Source organism: Polypterus senegalus, chromosome 11 (assembly GCF_016835505.1).
Source record: "Polypterus senegalus isolate Bchr_013 chromosome 11, ASM1683550v1, whole genome shotgun sequence".
NCBI classification, from domain to species: domain Eukaryota; kingdom Metazoa; phylum Chordata; class Cladistia; order Polypteriformes; family Polypteridae; genus Polypterus; species Polypterus senegalus.
In genome coordinates, this window is record NC_053164.1 from 86,908,204 (window position 1) to 86,928,134 (window position 19,931).

A 19,931-nucleotide genomic window follows, 5' to 3' on the forward strand; every position below is an offset into this window, starting at 1 on the left:
AAACATGTAGTCATATTTTAAAATTGATTCTGAAAGACATCAGCAGCCAGTGTAAAGATGCTAATACCAGTGCAAAGTGGTCACATTTCTTCTTTTTTTTTCTTGCAGCTGTATTCTGAACCAATTGCAATAGACTTAAATCTTTTTTGGCAGAACTGTTAGGGTTGAATTGCAGTAATCTAAATGGTTAATGACAAAGGCAAGTATCCACTTTTTTGCATCCTCTAAAGACATAAAGGACTGAGCATGTGCTATATTTCTTAAATTAAAAAATGCAGTTTTGTTGACATAATTAATATGAGATTTAAAATTAACTTTTAAATCTAAAATAAAAACAGATTTTTGTACCTACTCACTTCTAGTTTTTCACATTTTTTTGAAATTTCTACACTTTTTTGTTGTTGAGACAGACAACAAGTAGTTCAGTTTACATGCTGGTCTCTACCCTGGAGTTAACTCTCCCTTTGTGTTTGCAGAATGCATTTCATTTCTGGGCTGATCAATACACTATAATTAATCGACACATAGTGGTGTTGTTTCTCCTGCACTGGCATAGATGCATGTGTTGCCACTGCAGGTTTATTGCTTTTTCCTTTTATTAGTAATCTACTGGGCTCTGTCACGATTGCATGCCACACAAATGCAAATCCAGCAGATACTAATGCGTATCCAAAAGTCTATGAAATGTCACGGTTGAACATGAACCTCTTCATGAAAACTGTGTACTCCCCATGTGCCAACACCCAACCAACAGAAAGTAATGACAGTTCACATCCTGCATGTTTCTGTTACTAAGAGGCAAACTAACCAAGAAAAGTTACCCAAAGTATTTATCAAAATTGCCAGCCTAAACTAAGCATAAGTTGCATACCAAACTAACCAGCAGAACGCTCCAACCAAAATAAACATGAACACATGCAAAGACTGAACGTCTGTTGTTACCCAAAGGCTTGAATACTCTGAATTTTGCAATGCCACCCCAAATGCGTGGCAGCAACCATTATAGTAACAAGTACACAATATGGCTAGGACTATAAGAAAACATCACAAAATAGAAGTACAGACAGTGTTTGCAAAATGGAAAAAAGAGTGATGTAATCATCATAATGATAAAAGTAAACATACATTGCAAAAACTAATATTAATTTCAAATAATAAACATAATACATACAAAATACAAAAATAAAAAGATTCATGGCACAACCTAACTTAAGTCGAGGCTCATTTCTGGCTTCTGTAAAACCAGTTGAACAAAGCCGGCTGACTCTTGGAGGCTTGTCTATTAGGTTGTTGTATGTTATTGAGGAGAGCTGGAAAATTTTACAACACAAATAGCTTTTCTGCTTCATCACCTTGTCATATGTCATATGTTTCCTGCAAACATATTTTTTTGTGCATGCCTGTAAGTTCTTACAGCAAGTGTGCTTTGTGCTCATGGACGTATTTTGCAGTTGTGACAATTAATGGGTTGTGAACGTGAATGACTCCTTAGAACCTCAGTATTCTCCCAGTCTTAAAAAATGCATAAAATACTTTTCAGTAACATAAAAAGTGGAAAGTTTGTGATGCTTTACTTATGATTTCTGGAAAATGTATCCTTTAATTACTGTATTTGTTATTAAACAGGGCGCTTATTTCTAACAAATAACAGTTATTTAACAATTAAAGGGGATCAACTATATTATATAAAATGTGATTAAAATAAGCAACCCTGAAGTGTGTTTATTGGTGTCTCAATTTTAGGAGATAAATTATGATCGTTCACATATCAATGCAATTTTATCTTTTACTAATGTCAATTGTTCCTCCTGTCACAGTATATTACCTGCATATGTACGTACATCTCTTAACACAGCCACATGATATAATGTAATGTTCTCAAACTTGGTTAATTTGATTCAGGATCATGGGGTCCAAAAAGCTTCTTTGGATAGTACTGGTGCAAAGCAGGCAAAAGCTCTGGAAAGAGCACCAGTCCATTGCAGGGCAGCACATCTCTTAGTTTTTCTTGTTTTTATCTTTAATTTTACTTTATAGTAGCATCAGTTTTTTCTATCTATCTATCTATCTATCTATCTATCTATCTATCTATCTATCTATCTATCTATCTATCTATCTATCTATCTGTCTGTCTGTCTGTCTGTCTGTCTGTCTGTCTATGGATCGATCGATTAGGACAAATTTATGTCCTTCATTGTTTCGTTTATTAATTCTAAAGCAAATCACTCACTTAAGTACCAAAGGGCATTGTTTTTTGAACAAGAACAAGTGGAGGTATTTGATGGTGTGGCCTGGGAAACATGGAAGCAGAATTATTGCTTTTAGCAATCTTATAGGATTTATAGAAAAACTACTGTTCATGTAATCAGGGGACTGATGCTAGAAGAATGAAGGTTGTCGTGTAAGCAGGTGGTCATCATGATGCTATTTATGGTTAGATTTCAGGTGAAGCAGCGACATCTCCTGGTCGGCTCTCAGAAATGCAGGTCTTTCTCTTCTAGAGGTACACGGACAATACAGTATTACCAACAAATACTTTTGCTTGAAAACTCACTTGGAAGAATCAGCTAGGCTGTGTTGTATTGTGCCAATTTCAGATGTTTGTTGACAGTGATTCCAACTAATTGAAATTTGCCGATCCTCTTCACAGCATCCCATTCAAAGCATATTAGAGTGTGGTCTGCCTCTGTCTTTATTTACTTTAATTGGTTTTACTTTACGTGATTGCTAGTGTAAGAACATGTGTAAATAGGAAATCCAATGTAATTGAGCACAAATATGGACTAAAAAGGTTCAGTAAATGGATGAATGGATGGTTACAATAGACAAAAAATAACTGAATGGATGTTATGATAGGTGGCACGGTGGTGCAGTGGGTAGCGCTGCTGCCTCGCAGTTAGGAGACCCGGGTTCACTTCACGGGTTCTCCCTGTGTGGAGTTTGCATGTTCTCTCCGTGTCCGCGTGGTTTTCCTCCGGGTGCTCCGGTTTCCTCCCACAGTCCAAAGACATGCAGGTTAGGTGCATTGGCGATTCTAAATTGGCCCTAGTGTGTGCTTGGAGTGTGTGGGCTGGCTCCCTGCCCGGGGTTTGTTTCCTGCCTTGTGCCCTGTGTTGGCTGGGGTTGGCTCCAGCGGACCCCCGTGGCCCTGTGGTTGGGATATACTGGGTTGGATAATGGATGGATTGCTGGATGTTATGATAATTGTTTGAACTGAGATTACAGTTTGAACTGTGATGACAACTTTATTCGAGACTCCTAGTGCCCTTTCTATAATCGGCAGGTTACAAATAGCAGAACTTCAGATTCAGTGGCGTGACATCAGTGAGCGTGAACGAAAAGCACATATCCGCAACCAGGATCTGCTGTGTCACTTTGAAAAACTGGAAGAATCATTGGAGAGACTTTCAGCACGGACTGCTGCAATTTTGAAACTGCGGGTAACTATTTGCTGGGCAAGTCCCAAACAACAGCCTGTCACGTGTCATGTCATCTTCTAACCTGCTTACTCCTTAGCAGAGTCATAGGTTTTGGTGGGAGTGGATGCTGGAGCCTATCCCAGCTAGCACAGGGTGCATTGCAGGAACAATCCCTGGACAGGGTGCCAGTATAATTTTCATTGCTCTTTTCCTTCTGTTTCTTTTATGAAAGGTGAACTAGTTGTCAAATTCCTTTTGCAGTGCTGGAATAACTTTGAACTCAAAAAACACCAGACACACAAGAAGGATAGGAAAACATTTTTTTTCCATAGAATTTATTCTAGTTACATTTTGTGTTAACAGATTATCTTCAATTATTTTTATTTATGTGTAATACTTTTTATAGATCATCAGGTCTTCCTAAAGTTCTTCAATTAGTATGAAGTGATGCTGTCTGATTTTCATTGATTATTATTATCCTTACCATCCATCTACCTGACCTGATTATCCAGGGCAAGGTTGTGGGGTAGCTGGAGCCTATCTAAGCAATCATTGGGTGCAGGACATTACCAACACTTGGATAGGGCACTAGTCCAGTGTAGGGTGAACACACATACACACATGGGTCAGTTTAGCATCACCTGTTCACTTAACTTCCATGTCTTTGGACTGTGGGAAAACACCAGAGCACCCGGAATAAACCAAAGCTCACATGTGGCAAATATGCAGTCTCTACTCGGGGGCACCTGGGATGTAAACTCTGCCCTATTTATTGAAGGCTACCACTGTGTCACCATACTGTCCAATTATTATTATTATAAATTAATTCAACATAAATAGGGACGTAGTTAATTGAGAACCCAAACAATTCTAACAGTTCACGGTTCTGTCTGTCTGTGTGGAGTTGGCATGTTTTTTCCTGTGTGAGTGTGTGTGTATGTGTAGTTTCTCTGCAGATGGTACTTGTTTCTTTCCTTATCTGAAAGATGTGCAGGTATAGCCAATGGCAAAGCAGGAACTGAGGCACGTGCTGTGAAGCTGAGGGAGATGATCACTGCTGTGTATTAAGTTGCCAGGTCAGCTGCAGGCTAAATTCTCTTTTTGGCCAAGCGGTAGAATTTTGTTTTTGTAATTCCCAGTACCCTGAGTTCATGTGCTTCCAGTGCCATCTCACAACATAGACAAATGGTGCTGTTGCCAGGATTGATTTAGGAAGGGAGTGAATGTAACCTGCAGCGATCATGCAACAAAGCTAAGAGAGACGCTAGCTGCTGTGCAGGAAGTCCATCAGAAGTTAACAACTAGATCAGTCCCTGGCTAAATAGAATTCTCTACATGGAGAGCTGTTGGCTCAATGTCCTAAGTTTGCATTCCACCCTTTCCATCTCAGGGAGGATGGGGGGATTTTCTTCAGCAGAAACAGCAGGTTTAGGTTACTGATAGTTCTAAACTGGCATTGTATGGAGAGTGTACTGGAGAGTGTGTGTGTGTGTGTGTGTGTAATAATGCCTGTAATGGAATGGTTTTCTACAGAGAGTTGGTTCCTGCCTTGCACTTGATGCCACTGGGATGTATTCTAGGCATATGTCTACTCCATATTGGAGTATACAGTGGTGTGTAAAACTATTTGCCCCCTTCCTGATTTCTTATTCTTTTGCATGTTTGTCAAACAAAATGTTTCTGATCATCAAACACATTTAACCATTAGTCAAATATAACACAAGTAAACACAAAATTCAGTTTTTAAATGATGGTTTTTATTATTTAGGGAGAAAAAAAATCCAAACCTACACGGCCCTGTGTGAAAAAGTAATTGCCCCTTGTTAAAAATAATCTAACTGTGGTGTATCACACCTGAGTTCAATTTCCGTAGCCACCCCCAGGCCTGATTACTGCCACACCTGTTTCAATCAAGAAATCTCTTAAATAGGAGCTGCCTGACACAGAGAAGTAGACCAAAAGCACCTCAAAAGCTAGACATCATGCCAAGATCCAAAGAAATTCAGGAACAAATGAGAACAGAAGTAATTGAGATCTATCAGTCTGGTAAAGGTTATAAAGCCAATTCTAAAACTTTGGGACTCCAGTGAACCACAGTGAGAGCCATTATCCACAAATGGCAAAAACATGGAACAGTGGTGAACCTTCCCAGGAGTGGCCGGCCGACCAAAATTACCCCAAGAGCGCAGAGACGACTCATTCGAGAGGTCACAAAAGACCCCAGGACAACGTCTAAAGAACTGCAGGCCTCACTTGCCTCAATTAAGGTCAGTGTTCACGACTCCACCATAAGAAAGAGACTGGGCAAAAACGGCCTGCACGGTAGATTTCCAAGACGCAAACCACCGTTAAGCAAAAAGAACATTAGGGCTCGTCTCAATTTTGCTAAGAAACATCTCAATGATTGCCAAGACTTTTGGGAAAATACCTTGTGGACTGATGAGACAAAAGTTGAACTTTTTGGAAGGCAAATGTCCCGTTACATCTGGTGTAAAAGGAACACAGCATTTCAGAAAAAGAACATCATACCAACAGTAAAATATGGTGGTGGTAGTGTGATGGTCTGGGGTTGTTTTGCTGCTTCAGGACCTGGAAGGCTTGCTGTGATAGATGGAACCATGAATTCTACTGTCTACCAAAAAATCCTGAAGGAGAATGTCCGGCCATCTGTTCGTCAACTCAGGCTGAAGCGATCTTGGGTGCTGCAACAGGACAATGACCCAAAACACACCAGCAAATCCACCTCTGAATGGCTGAAGAAAAACAAAATGAAGACTTTGGAGTGGCCTAGTCAAAGTCCTGACCTGAGTCCAATTGAGATGCTATGGCATGATCTTAAAAAGGCGGTTCATGCTAGAAAACCCTCAAATAAAGCTGAATTACAACAATTCTGCAAAGATGAGTGGGCCAAAATTCCTCCAGAGTGCTGTAAAAGACTCATTGCAAGTTATCGCAAACGCTTGATTGCAGTTATTGCTGCTAAGGGTGGCCCAACCAGTTATTAGGTTCGGGGGGCAATTACTTTTTCACACAGGCCCATGTAGGTTTGGATTTTTTTTCTCCCTAAATAATAAAAACCATCATTTAAAAACTGCATTTTGTGTTTACTTGTGTTATATTTGACTAAAGGTTAAATGTGTTTGATGATCAGAAACATTGTGTGTGACAAACATGCAAAAGAATAAGAAATCAGGAAGGGGGCAAATAGTTTTTCACACCACTGTATGTGCTGCAAAAACGAATGAGTGGAGTGGAGAAGTTTATGACCTGGTTTATTAGTATAAAGAATTTATGAAAAAATGACTACATATTAACGTCTCCAGTGACCCAGAATAATTTGCATGGATGAGCTGGTATTTCTCTAGGTCAGCTGTTCTTAAATTAAAAATTACATAAAAGTGTTTCAAAATGGGAACCCAGGTCCTCCCCGCGTGGAGTTTGCATGTTCTCCCCGTGTCTGCGTGGGTTTCCTCCCACAGTCCAAAGACATGCAGGTTAGGTGGTTTGGCGATCCGAAATTGTCCCTAGTGTGTGCTTGGTGTGTTTGTGTGTGTCCTGCGGTGGGTTGGCACCCTGCTCGGGATTGGTTCCTGCCTTGTGCCCTGTGTTGGCTGGGATTGGCTCCAGCAGATCCCCATGACCCTGTTTAGGAATTCGGCGGGTTGGAAAATCGATGGATGGATGTTTCAAAATGGTATATCCATTTTGTAAAATACACCAACTTTGTTCAATTAAACCTGCAGTAAGAAGCACAACTAGAGAAGTAATGTGCAAGACAACCTCAAGTGAGATGTGAGATTAAAACTGTTACCATTGCAAGTTCATTTCTTTGGTTACACTACAACAGTCAGCCTTTTAACTTTAACAATGCCTGTTTCTGTACTCATACTGACCTACTTCAAAGACATTGATAATTTCAAAGTGACCTTAAAGGTAGACTAGTTGGACATAGCTGGACCAGAAATTGTTGTCAAAGGCCAATACTTCTGGAATGGTTCCAAAGTGGTGGTGACAGGCAATGTGTAATATACTGAGACATGTAGCACTGCAGTATAAAAAAACTGAAAGTAAGAAACCATGCTTATAGCACAAAACATTTTTGTTTATCCATGTGTAAAGCCCTTAAAAATGTTCTCATAAAGAAACACACTCAACTCTATAAAGAAAAAAGAAAGAAAAAATCATTTTTGAAAACAGCTGTATTGTTAACTGATGCTATCTATTTGCTCCACAGGTGGAGCATGAAAGGCAAATGGAAAGGCTTTTTCCTGGTTGGCAGAAGAAAGTGGAAAAGAATTGGACATCTGCACAGTCGAACATACAGGTAGGAATTCTTGGCTCCATAACAAAGACAATCTATTTTCCACAAAAGCTGACATCACTTCAGACAAGTGACAGTTTTCTTGTAGCACTGAAGTGAAGAGAATAACATACATTGTGCCTTTGCTCAACAAGGTAAAGATCTTGTCATATCTGTGCCCAAACCATAAAGCTGTAAATAATGTAAATAACTGCCTTTAAAGAATCTGAGAGTCATTTATCAAGTTACCCACAAAAAGATTTTTTAATTTTAATTACTACGTGACAGAAGAGGGCAGGCCAACACTGTAATATCACAGCTCCAAGAGACTGAGCACGTTTTCTGTGTCAGCGCAGCTTTATCTCTAGATACTCCAGTTTTTTTCCTGCATAATGAGGTTGCGTGTGTTAAGTTAATTAACAACTGTAACTTGGTCTCACATGAGTCATTTCAAGTGTATGTGAGTGAGTGACCCACTGATGAACTGGTGCCATCTAAAAGGCTTGTTCCTGTCTTTGGCCCAATGCTACTGGAATAGGCTCAGGTCTCTGTATTACTGAGTAGAATTGAATCGATTAAATAATAATCGATGGATGGCTGTTTAAAAAATAGTTTCTCATTTTCAGTCTTGAAAACACAATGACTCAGCTCCTGCTGAAGAACTGGAAGAAATCTTTGAGTGGCTTGTCTTAAACTCTGGGTCATTGTGACAGCAATGTTTTATTTCATCCATTTTCTCAGTTAGAAGACAGTTCTTGTGGTTTATATGACATGTCATTTAAAAAGACAGCTAGATTCACCTCTCTGCCTGCAGTGACAAGCAATACTTCTATATGAACTTCAGAAAGATGAATAGCACTCTCATAGCTCTTAGTGCTTGCCTGTATAATTTTAAAATTAGTTTAAGTTTGCACTGCTTAAGATTCTAAATTTTTAGTTATTTTTTATTCTTTAAAGCCCATCAAATAAAAATAATCTGTAAATAATAAGATAACATTTTTGGGCCAATTTGCTTTCGAGTCTTTTACACACAGTTTTAGTAAGCAGTAAGTAAGGTGCGGGATTAAGAGGCACTAAGCCCCTCGCGGACATTAAATCTTTTACTGATTTTCACAGAATATAGCGGGTTGGATAATGGATGGATAATTTAAAAAAAAAAAAAACTGTAATTATTGCTTTCACAAATTTCTGCCAATGCAAAAATTAGTGGATTAACAAGCCAGCTAACTAACAGACAAGTTATACTCACAATTATTTAATGTGTGTGAAATCCAATTCAGGATTGACAAAGTTTAGGTCCTATCTCGGTATTATTGAAAATTATTTGGAAGAAAAACCTACAGTCACAGTGGCCCTCCAGGAGCTACAGTATATTTGAAACCACCATCTTAGTGATTACATCTCTGTTGGTCTTAGTCCAAGGACGGGTGCCACTGGGTGCTCTACTGCAGCTCTCTGTATATTTTTGCAGTACAGGGCCCAAAAAATGTACATAATGCTCAAAACACAGTCTTAGGAAAACATTGCAGAGATTGATATCTTGGTGTATAGTTTACAGTTTTGTTAAAGGGTAAGTTTTATTTTGGTTTAATATTTTGTTTAACCACTTTGAACTGGCTTGCTTTATAGCCGCATACAGAAGACCTACATACCAAGCAGAAACAATTCACCAACACAACTGGTAAGAGAATATTCTTCTTCAGAGGTGTTACTATATACGTCCTTATAGACTGCCCTCATGTATTGGTTGTGTTAAATATTTATATGTCTTAATTCTGAAACTAAGCTCTTTTTCTAATAATGAGTTTTATCATTTTTCATTTTATAAACGGTTACATTTTTAACTTCTTTCAGTGTATCAAGACTTTCTGAGTGCGATAAGAGGCAGAGATTGGCATCCAGGCCTTAAAGAGGAAAATTTCCTGAAACCTTCCTGGTCACCCAATATCTTGACCAAGATGAATCCACTGCAAAGTGGGAGGCATAAGTTGAGATCTTCATCCCCCCTAAAATCAGCATGCAAGGATAATAAGAGCAGAGATTCTGTGGCAGCTGGGCTATATTCTATGGAGTGCAGACCGTCAGACACACTACAAAATTGTGTCTCCCAATATAACATCAACAAATATCGGTCATTTATGAGAGACTGCAACAACACTTATAAAGACACAGAGAGAGAAATGTCTTCACATCTACCATTCTGTGAACACGTCAGTCAATCTGGATTCTTCATAGATGACAATAGCATTGATTATTGTAATGAAATGTTACATAAACACAGCCAAGCAAATATTTTGGGGGACACCAAAGTGAGCAATGCAGGTTGCATATCAAACATAAGCAGAAGAAATGAACAGACAGAGGGCCATTCTTACCGTAAATCTATCAGAAAGATAAGCCTCCAAGAAGAGCAACATCTCAAACAGCACATCTGTGATACAGACCAAGAAAGAAAAACAGAAACAAGGATACATGAGGATTACTCACTGCTGTCATCTAAGACCTACAAAACAGAAGCTGAACCAGGTAAAAAAAATAACCTAAATAAAGCATGTAAAAATAACATCATATTCTCAAATCCACTAAAACCATTTCAAGGTTGTAGGGACCAGAACCCATCTCAGCAGTACTAGGTGCACCAGTCCATGAAGAGGCTTACTCATGTGCCATGATGAACAAGAACGTATTAAAATACATGGCTCAATTTCATTTAATAGAAACTTGCAAATAAGAATTTCACTGCATTCTCAACATGCGACAATGCTACTACATGGTATGCCACTAAAAGGAATGACACAAGGGACGCAGGACCAGAGATAAATTGGAGTTTTACTAAAAGAAAAAGTAAAAACAGAAAGGGCACAAAACCTAACATTTAAATCCAAAATAGAGTCCTAACTTGTAGTTCAAAATCAGAAGTGAAGTAAATTAAAGTATTGAAGAATTGAAACACACAAGCACACTATTTTTTCTTTTGAAATATGTAATCTCAGACATGTGACGATATGGGTTCGGTTCAATACTCCTACTTCCTTATTGGGAGCTTCTTGAACCTGACACCATCAGTAATGTAACCGGATGAGCTGGACAACGAGGACACCAAAACGAAGCAAGGGGAAAGAGCAAAGTGCAAACAGTGCTTTTATTAAAAACAGTCAAAACCAAAACAGAGTTCAAAAGAAAGTGCAGTGCTTAAAAAAACCAATGAACAAATAATCCATAAAATGATGAAAATCCCAATCCCAATAAATATTCCATTTAAAAACAAGGTTAAAAATCAATAATGGCTGGAAACAGTCCTTTAAAAACCCAGTGCCTTCTTTAGTTGGTGGCTCCTCTGCTTCTCCCATCTGGGTCCTGCACCAGGGGAGTCACCCTACCTGAAGCTGACCTTCTCCTTCTGGTCTGGTAGCCTTTCGATCCCTGGCTCCGTAGGGCTCCGCCAGACTGAGACTCGGGTTCCCCAACAACCAGAGCGCTTCCACCTCCCAAGCCTCCGACTCCCACTGCCTTCTGTGGCCTTACGCGTCAAGCCATCCTCGATTGTGGTCACTCCTGCTCCTCTGCAAAACTCGGCAGGAGTGACCCAATCCATCTGCCCCCAGGTGTTGGCCAAACATTCTGCCATGACTTGCTTCCCAGCTACCTCTCATATTACAGAGAGCCTGCACTCGCTCCTGCCTTCCTCTCTCTTAACCTCCGTCTTCCTTTCTTTCAGTTTCTTTCCTTTTTTTTCTCTTTCTGCACTCACACTTCTCCTATTTATAATAGGGACTTGGCACAGTTGCGTCCATTAGCAGCTCCTTGCATCAATCACAGACATGGGCGATCCCACACCTGTGCACTTCAGTGTGGAAACTGCCAAGCCCGCATCACGCCCTGGAACCGCTCCGGCCACACTATCACGCCCCCTCTTAAAGCCGCAAGCGCGGCTATAATTTATTTAAAAGCTGTCTTTTTCTTCTGTTCTGCGGACCCACTATACCACAGGACAATCAAGTAAATCAAGCAACTGACTTTTAAATTCCTTGACCCTTTGACGTTACCTGTAATAACCACATAGCAATTATACCAAATTTGCAAAACCAGAAAACCTCATGAACAATTAAAAATGCCATTGCAAAAGGATGCAAAATAATTATAGTGACTTTAAAACAACTCAATACAGGAAAAAATGTGAGGAATAGCACAACTGAACCTAAAAATGTACGAGGGAAAACAGAACTTAAGAAAGAAATTACACTACAATAACAAAAAATAAATAATCATGACGCTGCAATTACTACTACTAAAATTCAGACATGGTCAAGGTTAAAAAAGCTTTTTAAAATGACAATGTTTTTCTTTTTTTTTCAATTTCTTATTTTAAACATTTAAAACATTAATTTAAGTACAAGATAGAAGAACTACAAAACTGTTGGCTCAACTGTTGTCCCTGTATGTTTTTGAAGTAAACAGTTTGGTTTGGATGCTATCTCACTTCATTTTGTGTTTATTTTATCATGTTTCTAAACTTTTGCCTGTAGTCCAATTACTTTAAATACAGGTAAAATAAAAAGCATGTTTAAGTTTGCCACGATTGACTGGCATCTCTACTGATATACACGGTTGCTTTTGCGGTCAGTATGGTAGAATATTGTCTTTTACTTCAGTGCCTGCATATTTAACTTCTTTCAGAACATTGCTTTGATTTTTTTTACACTTAAAAGACAGAGGGCCATATGGTGGCATGATGGTTGATATTGATACCTCATGACTCCAGGTGACTGAATCTGATTCCTGAGTATACTCCACTATCTTTGTGGATTTTACAAGTTATTTTCTTGTCTTTACATATATTTGTTTTGGTATTATGACAACTATGCAGGTTAAGTTAGGTGGTGATTCAGACTGGCCTGATGTGAGTAAAGGCAATTTTTAATAATGAGGCCAGTGCAATGCAAGTCCTATTGGATGTTGGACTTTTTAGATGATGGCTTGGAGGAACCAGTCTTCTATGAGGGCTACATCTGCAGGTGATGTCAGCTGATCCAGCACCTCAAACTCAGGGTTGCTGAACTGGGGGAGGTGTTGGCTGTCCTGCATTGTACAGAATTGTCAGACATTGTCCATGTGTCCTTTAGAGAAGTATTGTGCACCCCTAAGATGGTGTGAGAGGAGATTCCAGACACAGGTAGAGATAGGTGGGTCACAGTCACAAGGTGTAAGGTAAAAGGTTCACACTCTCCAGGGGCACCAACCCCAGAACTGCAACTGCCAAGCTGTTCTCAGGTCCTTGTGAAGCTGGACGGTGTTTCTGAAGAAGCTGAGGTGGTTAGGAGGGATGAGGAGCCCCAGTGTGCCACCTCAAAACCAGTTCCCACTAAGAGAGAGGTAGTAATAGTTGGGGACTCAATCATTAGGGGGACTGAAGCACAGGTTTGCTCCAGAGACAGAGAATCTTGCATGTTGTGTTGCCTTCTGGGTGCACAGGTTGGAGACATCCCTGGAACGGTGGATAGGCTCTTGGCCAGAGCAGGGGCGGATCTAATTGCCATTGTCTATGTTGGAACAAATGACATACAGGGTGGTCTGTTAGTTCTGCAATCCAAATTTAAAGAGTTAGGTGCCAGGCTGAATTTTTCTGAAGTTCTGCCTGTACCACATGCCAGTCCAGGTAAGACTGAGGACATTAGAAGGTTTAACATGTGCTCATATCTTGGTGCAGGGTAGAAGGAGATAGGTTTATTGGGCATAGGGACTCCTTTTGGAAAAGATGGGAGCTGTTCCACAGCGACGTGTTGTATCTGAACACGAGGGGCAACAATGAATGTGCTGGGGAGGCATACCAGTAGGGTAGTGAAGAATTGTGTAGAACATAAGGGCAGTCATTATGGGGGCTAAAAGACAGTTAGAGAGGAATATAGCAGGTAAGGTCAAAGCATTCAATAACTTGCCACATGATAGGTTGGGCATCAAACTAAAAGAAGTGGGAGTTCAGGGTGATGTTTTCAGATGGGTGCAAAATTGGGTTAATGCTAAGAGTGATCTTCCACAGGGGTCAGTGCTAGGGGTGTTGGTATTTTTAATATATATATAAATGATATGGATAGGAATATAAGTAACAAGCTGGTTAAGTTTGCAGATGATACCAAGATAGGTGGATTGTCAGATAATCTGGAATCTGTTGAATCATTATTGAGAGACAACGTAAAGGCTTGGGCAGATTTGTGGTAGATGAAATTTAATGCCAGTAAATGTAAAGTATTTCACGTAGGAAGTAAAAGTTAGATTTGAATACACAATGGGTGGTCTGAAAACTGAAATTACGCCTTATGAGAAGAATTTAGGAGTCTTAGTGGACTCTTAGCTATCAACTTCCAGACAGTGTTCAGATGCCATTAGGAAGCCTAACAGAATGTTAGGTTATATAGCACAATGTGTGGAGTACAAGTCCAAGGAGGTTATGCTCAAGCTTTATAATGCACCGGTGAGGCCTCATCTGGAGTACTGTGTGCAGATGTGGTCTGCAGGTTACAAAACGGATATAGCAGTGCTAGAGAAAGTCAAGAGAAGAGCAACTAGGCTGATTCCAGGACTACAAGGGATGAATTATGAAGAAAAATTAAAAGGGCTGAGACTTTTCAGTTTAAGTAAGTAAAAGAAGATTAAGAGGAGACATGACTGAAGTGTTTTAAATTCTGAAGGGAATTAGTACAGTAGCTCGAGACTTTTATTTTAAAATGAGTTCATCAAGAATACGGGAACACAGTTGGAAACTTGTTAAGGGTAAATTTTGCTCAAATATTAGGAAGTTATTCTTTACACAGAGAACCACTGATACTTGGAACAAGCTACTGAGTAGTGGTAGACAGCAGGACTTTAGAGACTTTCAAAACTACACTTGATGTTTTTTAAAAGAATTAAGTGGATATAACTGGCAAGCTTTGTTGGGTTGAATGGCCTGCTCTTTTCTAGATTGTTGTAATGTTTTATTTTTTTAAAAAGATCATTCATGTCAAAAGTGTTCTAATGAACTGGCACTCTGCCCAGGATTAATACTTAACTTGCACCCAGCCTGCCTGAAATAGCTCCCTATGGCCATAGGTTTCAGTAAATTGGTGGATGGATATATCACTAAATTGAAGGGAATAGAGAAATATACCTCAGTGAATCATATTGTTCAGGCCATAAAAGATAACATGCTTGCCAATTTTAAGAAAACTAAGAGATGAGTAATGCAGATGAGTTTCATGGTCATGAAAAGCACTGTATTCTAAAAATCTGATTAATTAACAAAGTTGCAACTATAATGTTTTTGAAATTATAATTATGAAACTTTCACAACAAGCACTATCACAAATTAGTGAGAATAAAATACAAATAAACACAAGATGCCAAGATGGTCTAATTGTACTGTATATAAATTAGTAAAGCTTAGCATAGTCTTGAATATAACAGAAAGGAGTGGCATAAAAAATGTTGACTTTCGTTTCTGTTAATACATTGATTTCATTTTACCAATTTTTCAATTCCTTATGCAGTGAAGTCATCCCAATCAGATCAAAGTGAACACAGTTTGGGCTTAAGTAACACGCCAAGCAGTTACTCCTCAAGAATGAAGAAGACAAAATTCATTAAAACTGAGAAAAAGAGAGGATGTCAAGGAAATGAAGATGAAACAATGCTGTAAGTTGTCAGTTTTTCATTCAATCAATCTATCTGAGTCTATACCAGCACATGATTTATTTTTCAAGATGGTTACAATTTCCCAATGACTGGAAGAACATTTCAGTTTGTCAGATCTAACATCCTTGCATAACAGAATATTACATGCAAATGTAGATATGGTAGACATGATGATGATGATGATGATGAAGATGATGTTCTTTTTCTGGGGAATGGGGAAAAATTCTGTGTCCGTATGTAAAAAACTAATAAGGATCTGTTCACATTGACTCAAGGCTGTCATGGCTGCCAAAGGACCAATTACTAAATACTGACTTGAAGGGGGTAAATATTTATGAGATCAACTATTTTGCATTTTATATTTGTAATTAATTTAGATCACATGCAGGCATCAGTTTTCAGTTTGACATTGACATTAAACAATCGTTTTCTGATGATCAGTATTAAAAACATTAATTTAAATCCTCTTTGATGCAATGTTGCAAAAAAAAAAAAAATGAAGGCTTCCAAAGGCAGTGAATACTTTTTATAGTGTGTAACACTTTGACTTTTTACTAAGTGCTTTCTCTTCCAGGCAATTTGTAAATAATACCTAGTATACCCAGAGAAGTGTCTTTACTCCACATTTGTTAAAAAGGAAGTACTTGAGGGGTATTTGAATAAATCAATAATATAGTGCCTACAGCTCATTTACCTAAAAAAAATCAACAATTGGTGCTTGATAAGTAAGATATGTTATACGATATAGAGTAATACAGCTCCTTAATGATTAAAGAGATCAAAAATAATGACAATGTTCTAATATTGACACTGTACTAGTAATTATGTCACTTTTAAATGTGTTTTCTAACTTTCTGTGTTTCAGATATCCAACTGTCCATAATGGCACACAGAATGACTCAGGCGTTGATGATGTCTCATCTTCTGTAAAAAGAGCAGATGAAATCCATTCAAAGAGTAGAGTAAAACAGAAGACTGCCAAAGAAGAGTCTGTGAAAATAGATGAAAATGGAGTGCAACTACTGTCTCGGATAGAAACCAGTGCAAAGCATGCTATGGCCAGACTGGTAAAAACAGACCAGTTTGGAAAAAGGAAACACTTTGACTAATGTCCTAAAAGAGAAAGAAACATCAATGGGAGAGATTGAAGAGGATTTATCAAGAAGGCACTGTTCTACTAGCAGAGGGGATGGAGAAAGCTGTCAAGCTGAACAGCAGGATGAGTCATCTGAATCGACTACTACCACTGTAGATAACGTACAAAACTCAAAGCAGTGTTGTACTGTGGAAGAATCTTATACCTATCTCATACCCAAAGAAAATGAGCAAAAAGATGATGGACAGGGTGAGATAATGGAGGAGGAACATACAGAAGACTCCAGCTTATTTAGCCATAAATCACCAGAGTTATTAAAACAGCAGGGATCTGCAGAAGCATATGGGAAGCCAAGATATGAATTAGGAAATTTTAGCAAGGATGAAATGATGTTAGCAAGTGAGGAATCTGAAAGTAGCAGAAGTAGACACTGTCCTCAGGTCCTGCACCTGGTTGAAGAAGCAGAACTGGAAAAAAACATTCAAGGACAGAAAATGAACCAGCTTGTGGCTGACCAAAAAGGGGATGGCAATGGCACAAGTGAAGAAGAGAAGTCATTGTCTGAGAAAGAAGAGCCACAGACAAGCAATAGTCAACAAGAAGGAGAGGAGAGTGACAAAGAAGAGTATGAAGGTGGAGAAGGGAATGAAGAAGACAGTGAACCTGAAGAATCTGAAGAGGATGATGAAAGAGAACAAATGGAAGAGGATGAGTCAGAAAATCAAGATAAGGAGGAAGAGGAAGAAGAAGGGGGTGGTTGTGGACAAGAGAACAATAGAAAAAAGGATGGAGATAAAGAGGATGATCAATCAGAACAGAGTAAGAACACAGACTCAGAGGATGAAATTGTTATACGGCCACAAACCAGGTACTAAACCATTTACGGATGCGATTTAGATGACTCCACTGTTAAATAAGTTAACTAATCGCTTGTGTAGTGCAAAATTGTAGATACTAAGCCAGACATATTGTAACAGCAACAGCCATCATAATAGGTTTGCAAAGCTCAAGTTCTCTGTCCATCTGTCTGGCTCCTTGCTCCTTTGTTCAGCATTTTAACTTCATTTCTCTGTAGCCACCAAACTAGTCATCTATCTGGACCCCACTCTAACTCCAAGAAGCTCTCAAGAATCAGCAAGGTGTCATGCCAATTAGAGAGTCAGCTGTTATTATGGGAGACTCCATTTTTTCTCATTTAGGAGGTGGGAGAGATGCCATACGTTTTATTTTGGTATAGACATTTTCACTGCTGGTTATACCTCTATAAAGTGGATACAACAACATATAAGTTATATATATTTAAAAAAGTGTTTGCTGAATGGCGAAATGTGACCTCTAGTTTAGAATCCACTTAGTTTAAACAGCCTACACTAACCTCACATATGTACAGTAAGTAAGAATTAATTTACAAGCTTTTCCCATTACAGTAAAACACAAGTGAAGAATAAGGTGCACTTTTAGGCAAAAATTCTTTTAAAGAATGTGTTCCGCAATTCAATGAGCACTTTAAAAACTCAGTGATTATTCTTCACAGGCAAGGTGTCACAAAAAGTCATAAAGAAGCTGACAAAAGATTTCTCCTGGGCCACAACAAAGGTAAGTTTCATATGGCATTGTTCTGAAAGCTTTGATTATGTTTGCAGTTGAGTTTGAGGAGTGAAAGCATGGAATGCAGTGCTGCCTGTAAAGTTCAAAACATACAAATGATACAATTTTTGCCCACGTTTAAAGGAACCCAAGTAGTACAGTGTCTAAAGGCTCAAACAAAACTCTATATGACACGTGTATATCTTTTTTCATGTCACAGGAGAAGCACAAGTATACCATGAAAACAAAATTAGCACTGAGGGAGAGATGATAGAAGATGACAGTAGTGTTGATGATGAGAGAAATACTGAAGAAGAAGATGATGGTGATGATGACATTGAAGCCATATTAGCTCCCAGGGAAAATGTAGACCATAGGTAACGTGCTAATTGTTTCTGCTTTAATAGTAACTTAGAGTATCGATGAGCTAGCTGTCGTGGACTTGTTGCAGGTCCATTCCTGGCTTTGTTTATTGATACCAATGTTGTTTTTTTTGTTTCTGTAATTACTTTTTAATGACTTTATTTTATCAGTTACATATTGTTCATAAAGTATACTCACGCTTGTTGATCATTTTGTAATTATCTTTTGGTTTATTAATTGTATCGTTTAAACTTGTGAATAACTTTTCAAAAATATCTATACTGCTTAATGTATTAATTTAGTATTTTACAACTTTTATCGAAAGGTGAAGTGTTTTGATAGCTAACGCTTAAGCTGACAGTGCATAAACATTGTTATTTTAATAGCTTTGTTAGCAACAAGCAGTCATAGGACAAGGTATTGAAGAGTCATTCTTGAATTTGTATGCCTACATTTATATATATATATTTTTTTTCAACAAAATAGCATATTCAGTACTCTGTCGGATGTTCTGTATGAGTTTTTCTGAAATAAAAAAACTTTGCTACTTGAAAGTGGACATATTCTATGATATATAAGGCTTTTCTTCAACGTTTTCACGAAGGTATTATAACTTTATTTTAAACTGCAACAGCCCGGTTCCCCAAGGAAAAAAAAATCTATTTCTTAATGACGAAAAAAATAACTGACTTGAAAAATACCTAACATCTAAGTACCTTTTCTGATATATTATGGATGCACCGCTTTGTTTACAGTTATGGAAATATAATCCAGAAAAACATTACATTTTTGTTTTTAAAATATACTTTTATGGTAGAATTTGTCCAAAACTTTTGCCGAGATGCCCAACTCAAAACTGAACAGATGGTCAGGTAACTAAAAAGTGTGACCAGCTTCTCTTTACACAAGGAATTATCAAGTATTTTCAAATCATGAAATAATATACTGGTAAAATACAAAAGTGCCCAAGTAAGCAAGATGGGTCAATTAGTGTGGGATGAAACAACACACTCTGCAAATAGCAAGACCTTCTTGCATGTAAAAATCTAGGAATGTACACTGACATGTTATTTGGCAATCTAATGCTATATACACAAAACATATTCTATGGGAATTAGCTTTGCAGATATGTGTTTCAGAAAAGTGAAGAAGGGCCAATAAAATTAAGCTTTATAACAATTCTTTTTAGCTTATGGTAGAGAATTGCTGAAGAAAAAAACCCTCTAATAAATTTCTTTTTCCTGAATTTCTTTTATATTTTTCAGTGCCCAATCAAAACAAAACCAGGAGATGGAGACTGAATATCAGACCTCAGTCCCATCCCTTCTGGAGTGTCAGGAAACAGGCCAGCTTCAGCAGAGCGCTTACCAGAGGTACAAAACAACTTCACGTTTATTGAGTGTAAAGTAACAGTCATTACAATTATCTGCAGGTGCCGCTCATTAAAGAGAACCAATGACTGTCAGTAACACTTTTCTCATTTCAGTTCTGCTTTAGA

At 38.3% G+C, this 19,931-nt stretch overlaps 2 protein-coding genes across 2 annotated transcripts in view; both read left to right on the plus strand.

Moving 5' to 3' along the window:
- Positions 1–16,496, plus strand: part of LOC120538581 — a 32,835-nt gene extending 16,339 nt beyond the window's left edge. The window contains exons 2-6 of the mRNA XM_039767973.1: positions 7,654–7,743; positions 9,349–9,400; positions 9,574–10,245; positions 15,243–15,387; positions 16,253–16,496. Coding sequence (XP_039623907.1) covers positions 7,672–7,743; positions 9,349–9,400; positions 9,574–10,245; positions 15,243–15,387; positions 16,253–16,496 — 1,185 coding nt within the window. The 5' untranslated portion in view covers positions 7,654–7,671. The remainder of the gene's footprint in view (positions 1–7,653; positions 7,744–9,348; positions 9,401–9,573; positions 10,246–15,242; positions 15,388–16,252) is intronic.
- A 25-nt stretch (positions 16,497–16,521) lies between these two features.
- Positions 16,522–17,358, plus strand: LOC120538582 (cilia- and flagella-associated protein 251-like). Its single transcript, XM_039767974.1, has one exon. It carries the CDS (start codon positions 16,522–16,524, stop codon positions 17,356–17,358), a length of 837 nt encoding a protein of 278 aa, XP_039623908.1.
- The last annotated feature ends 2,573 nt before the right edge of the window (positions 17,359–19,931 follow it).

Coding starts and splice junctions, on each gene's coding strand:
- LOC120538582 (XM_039767974.1), top strand. CDS start 16,522: ATGGGAGAGATTGAAGAGGATTTATCAAGAAGGCACTGTTCTACTAGC.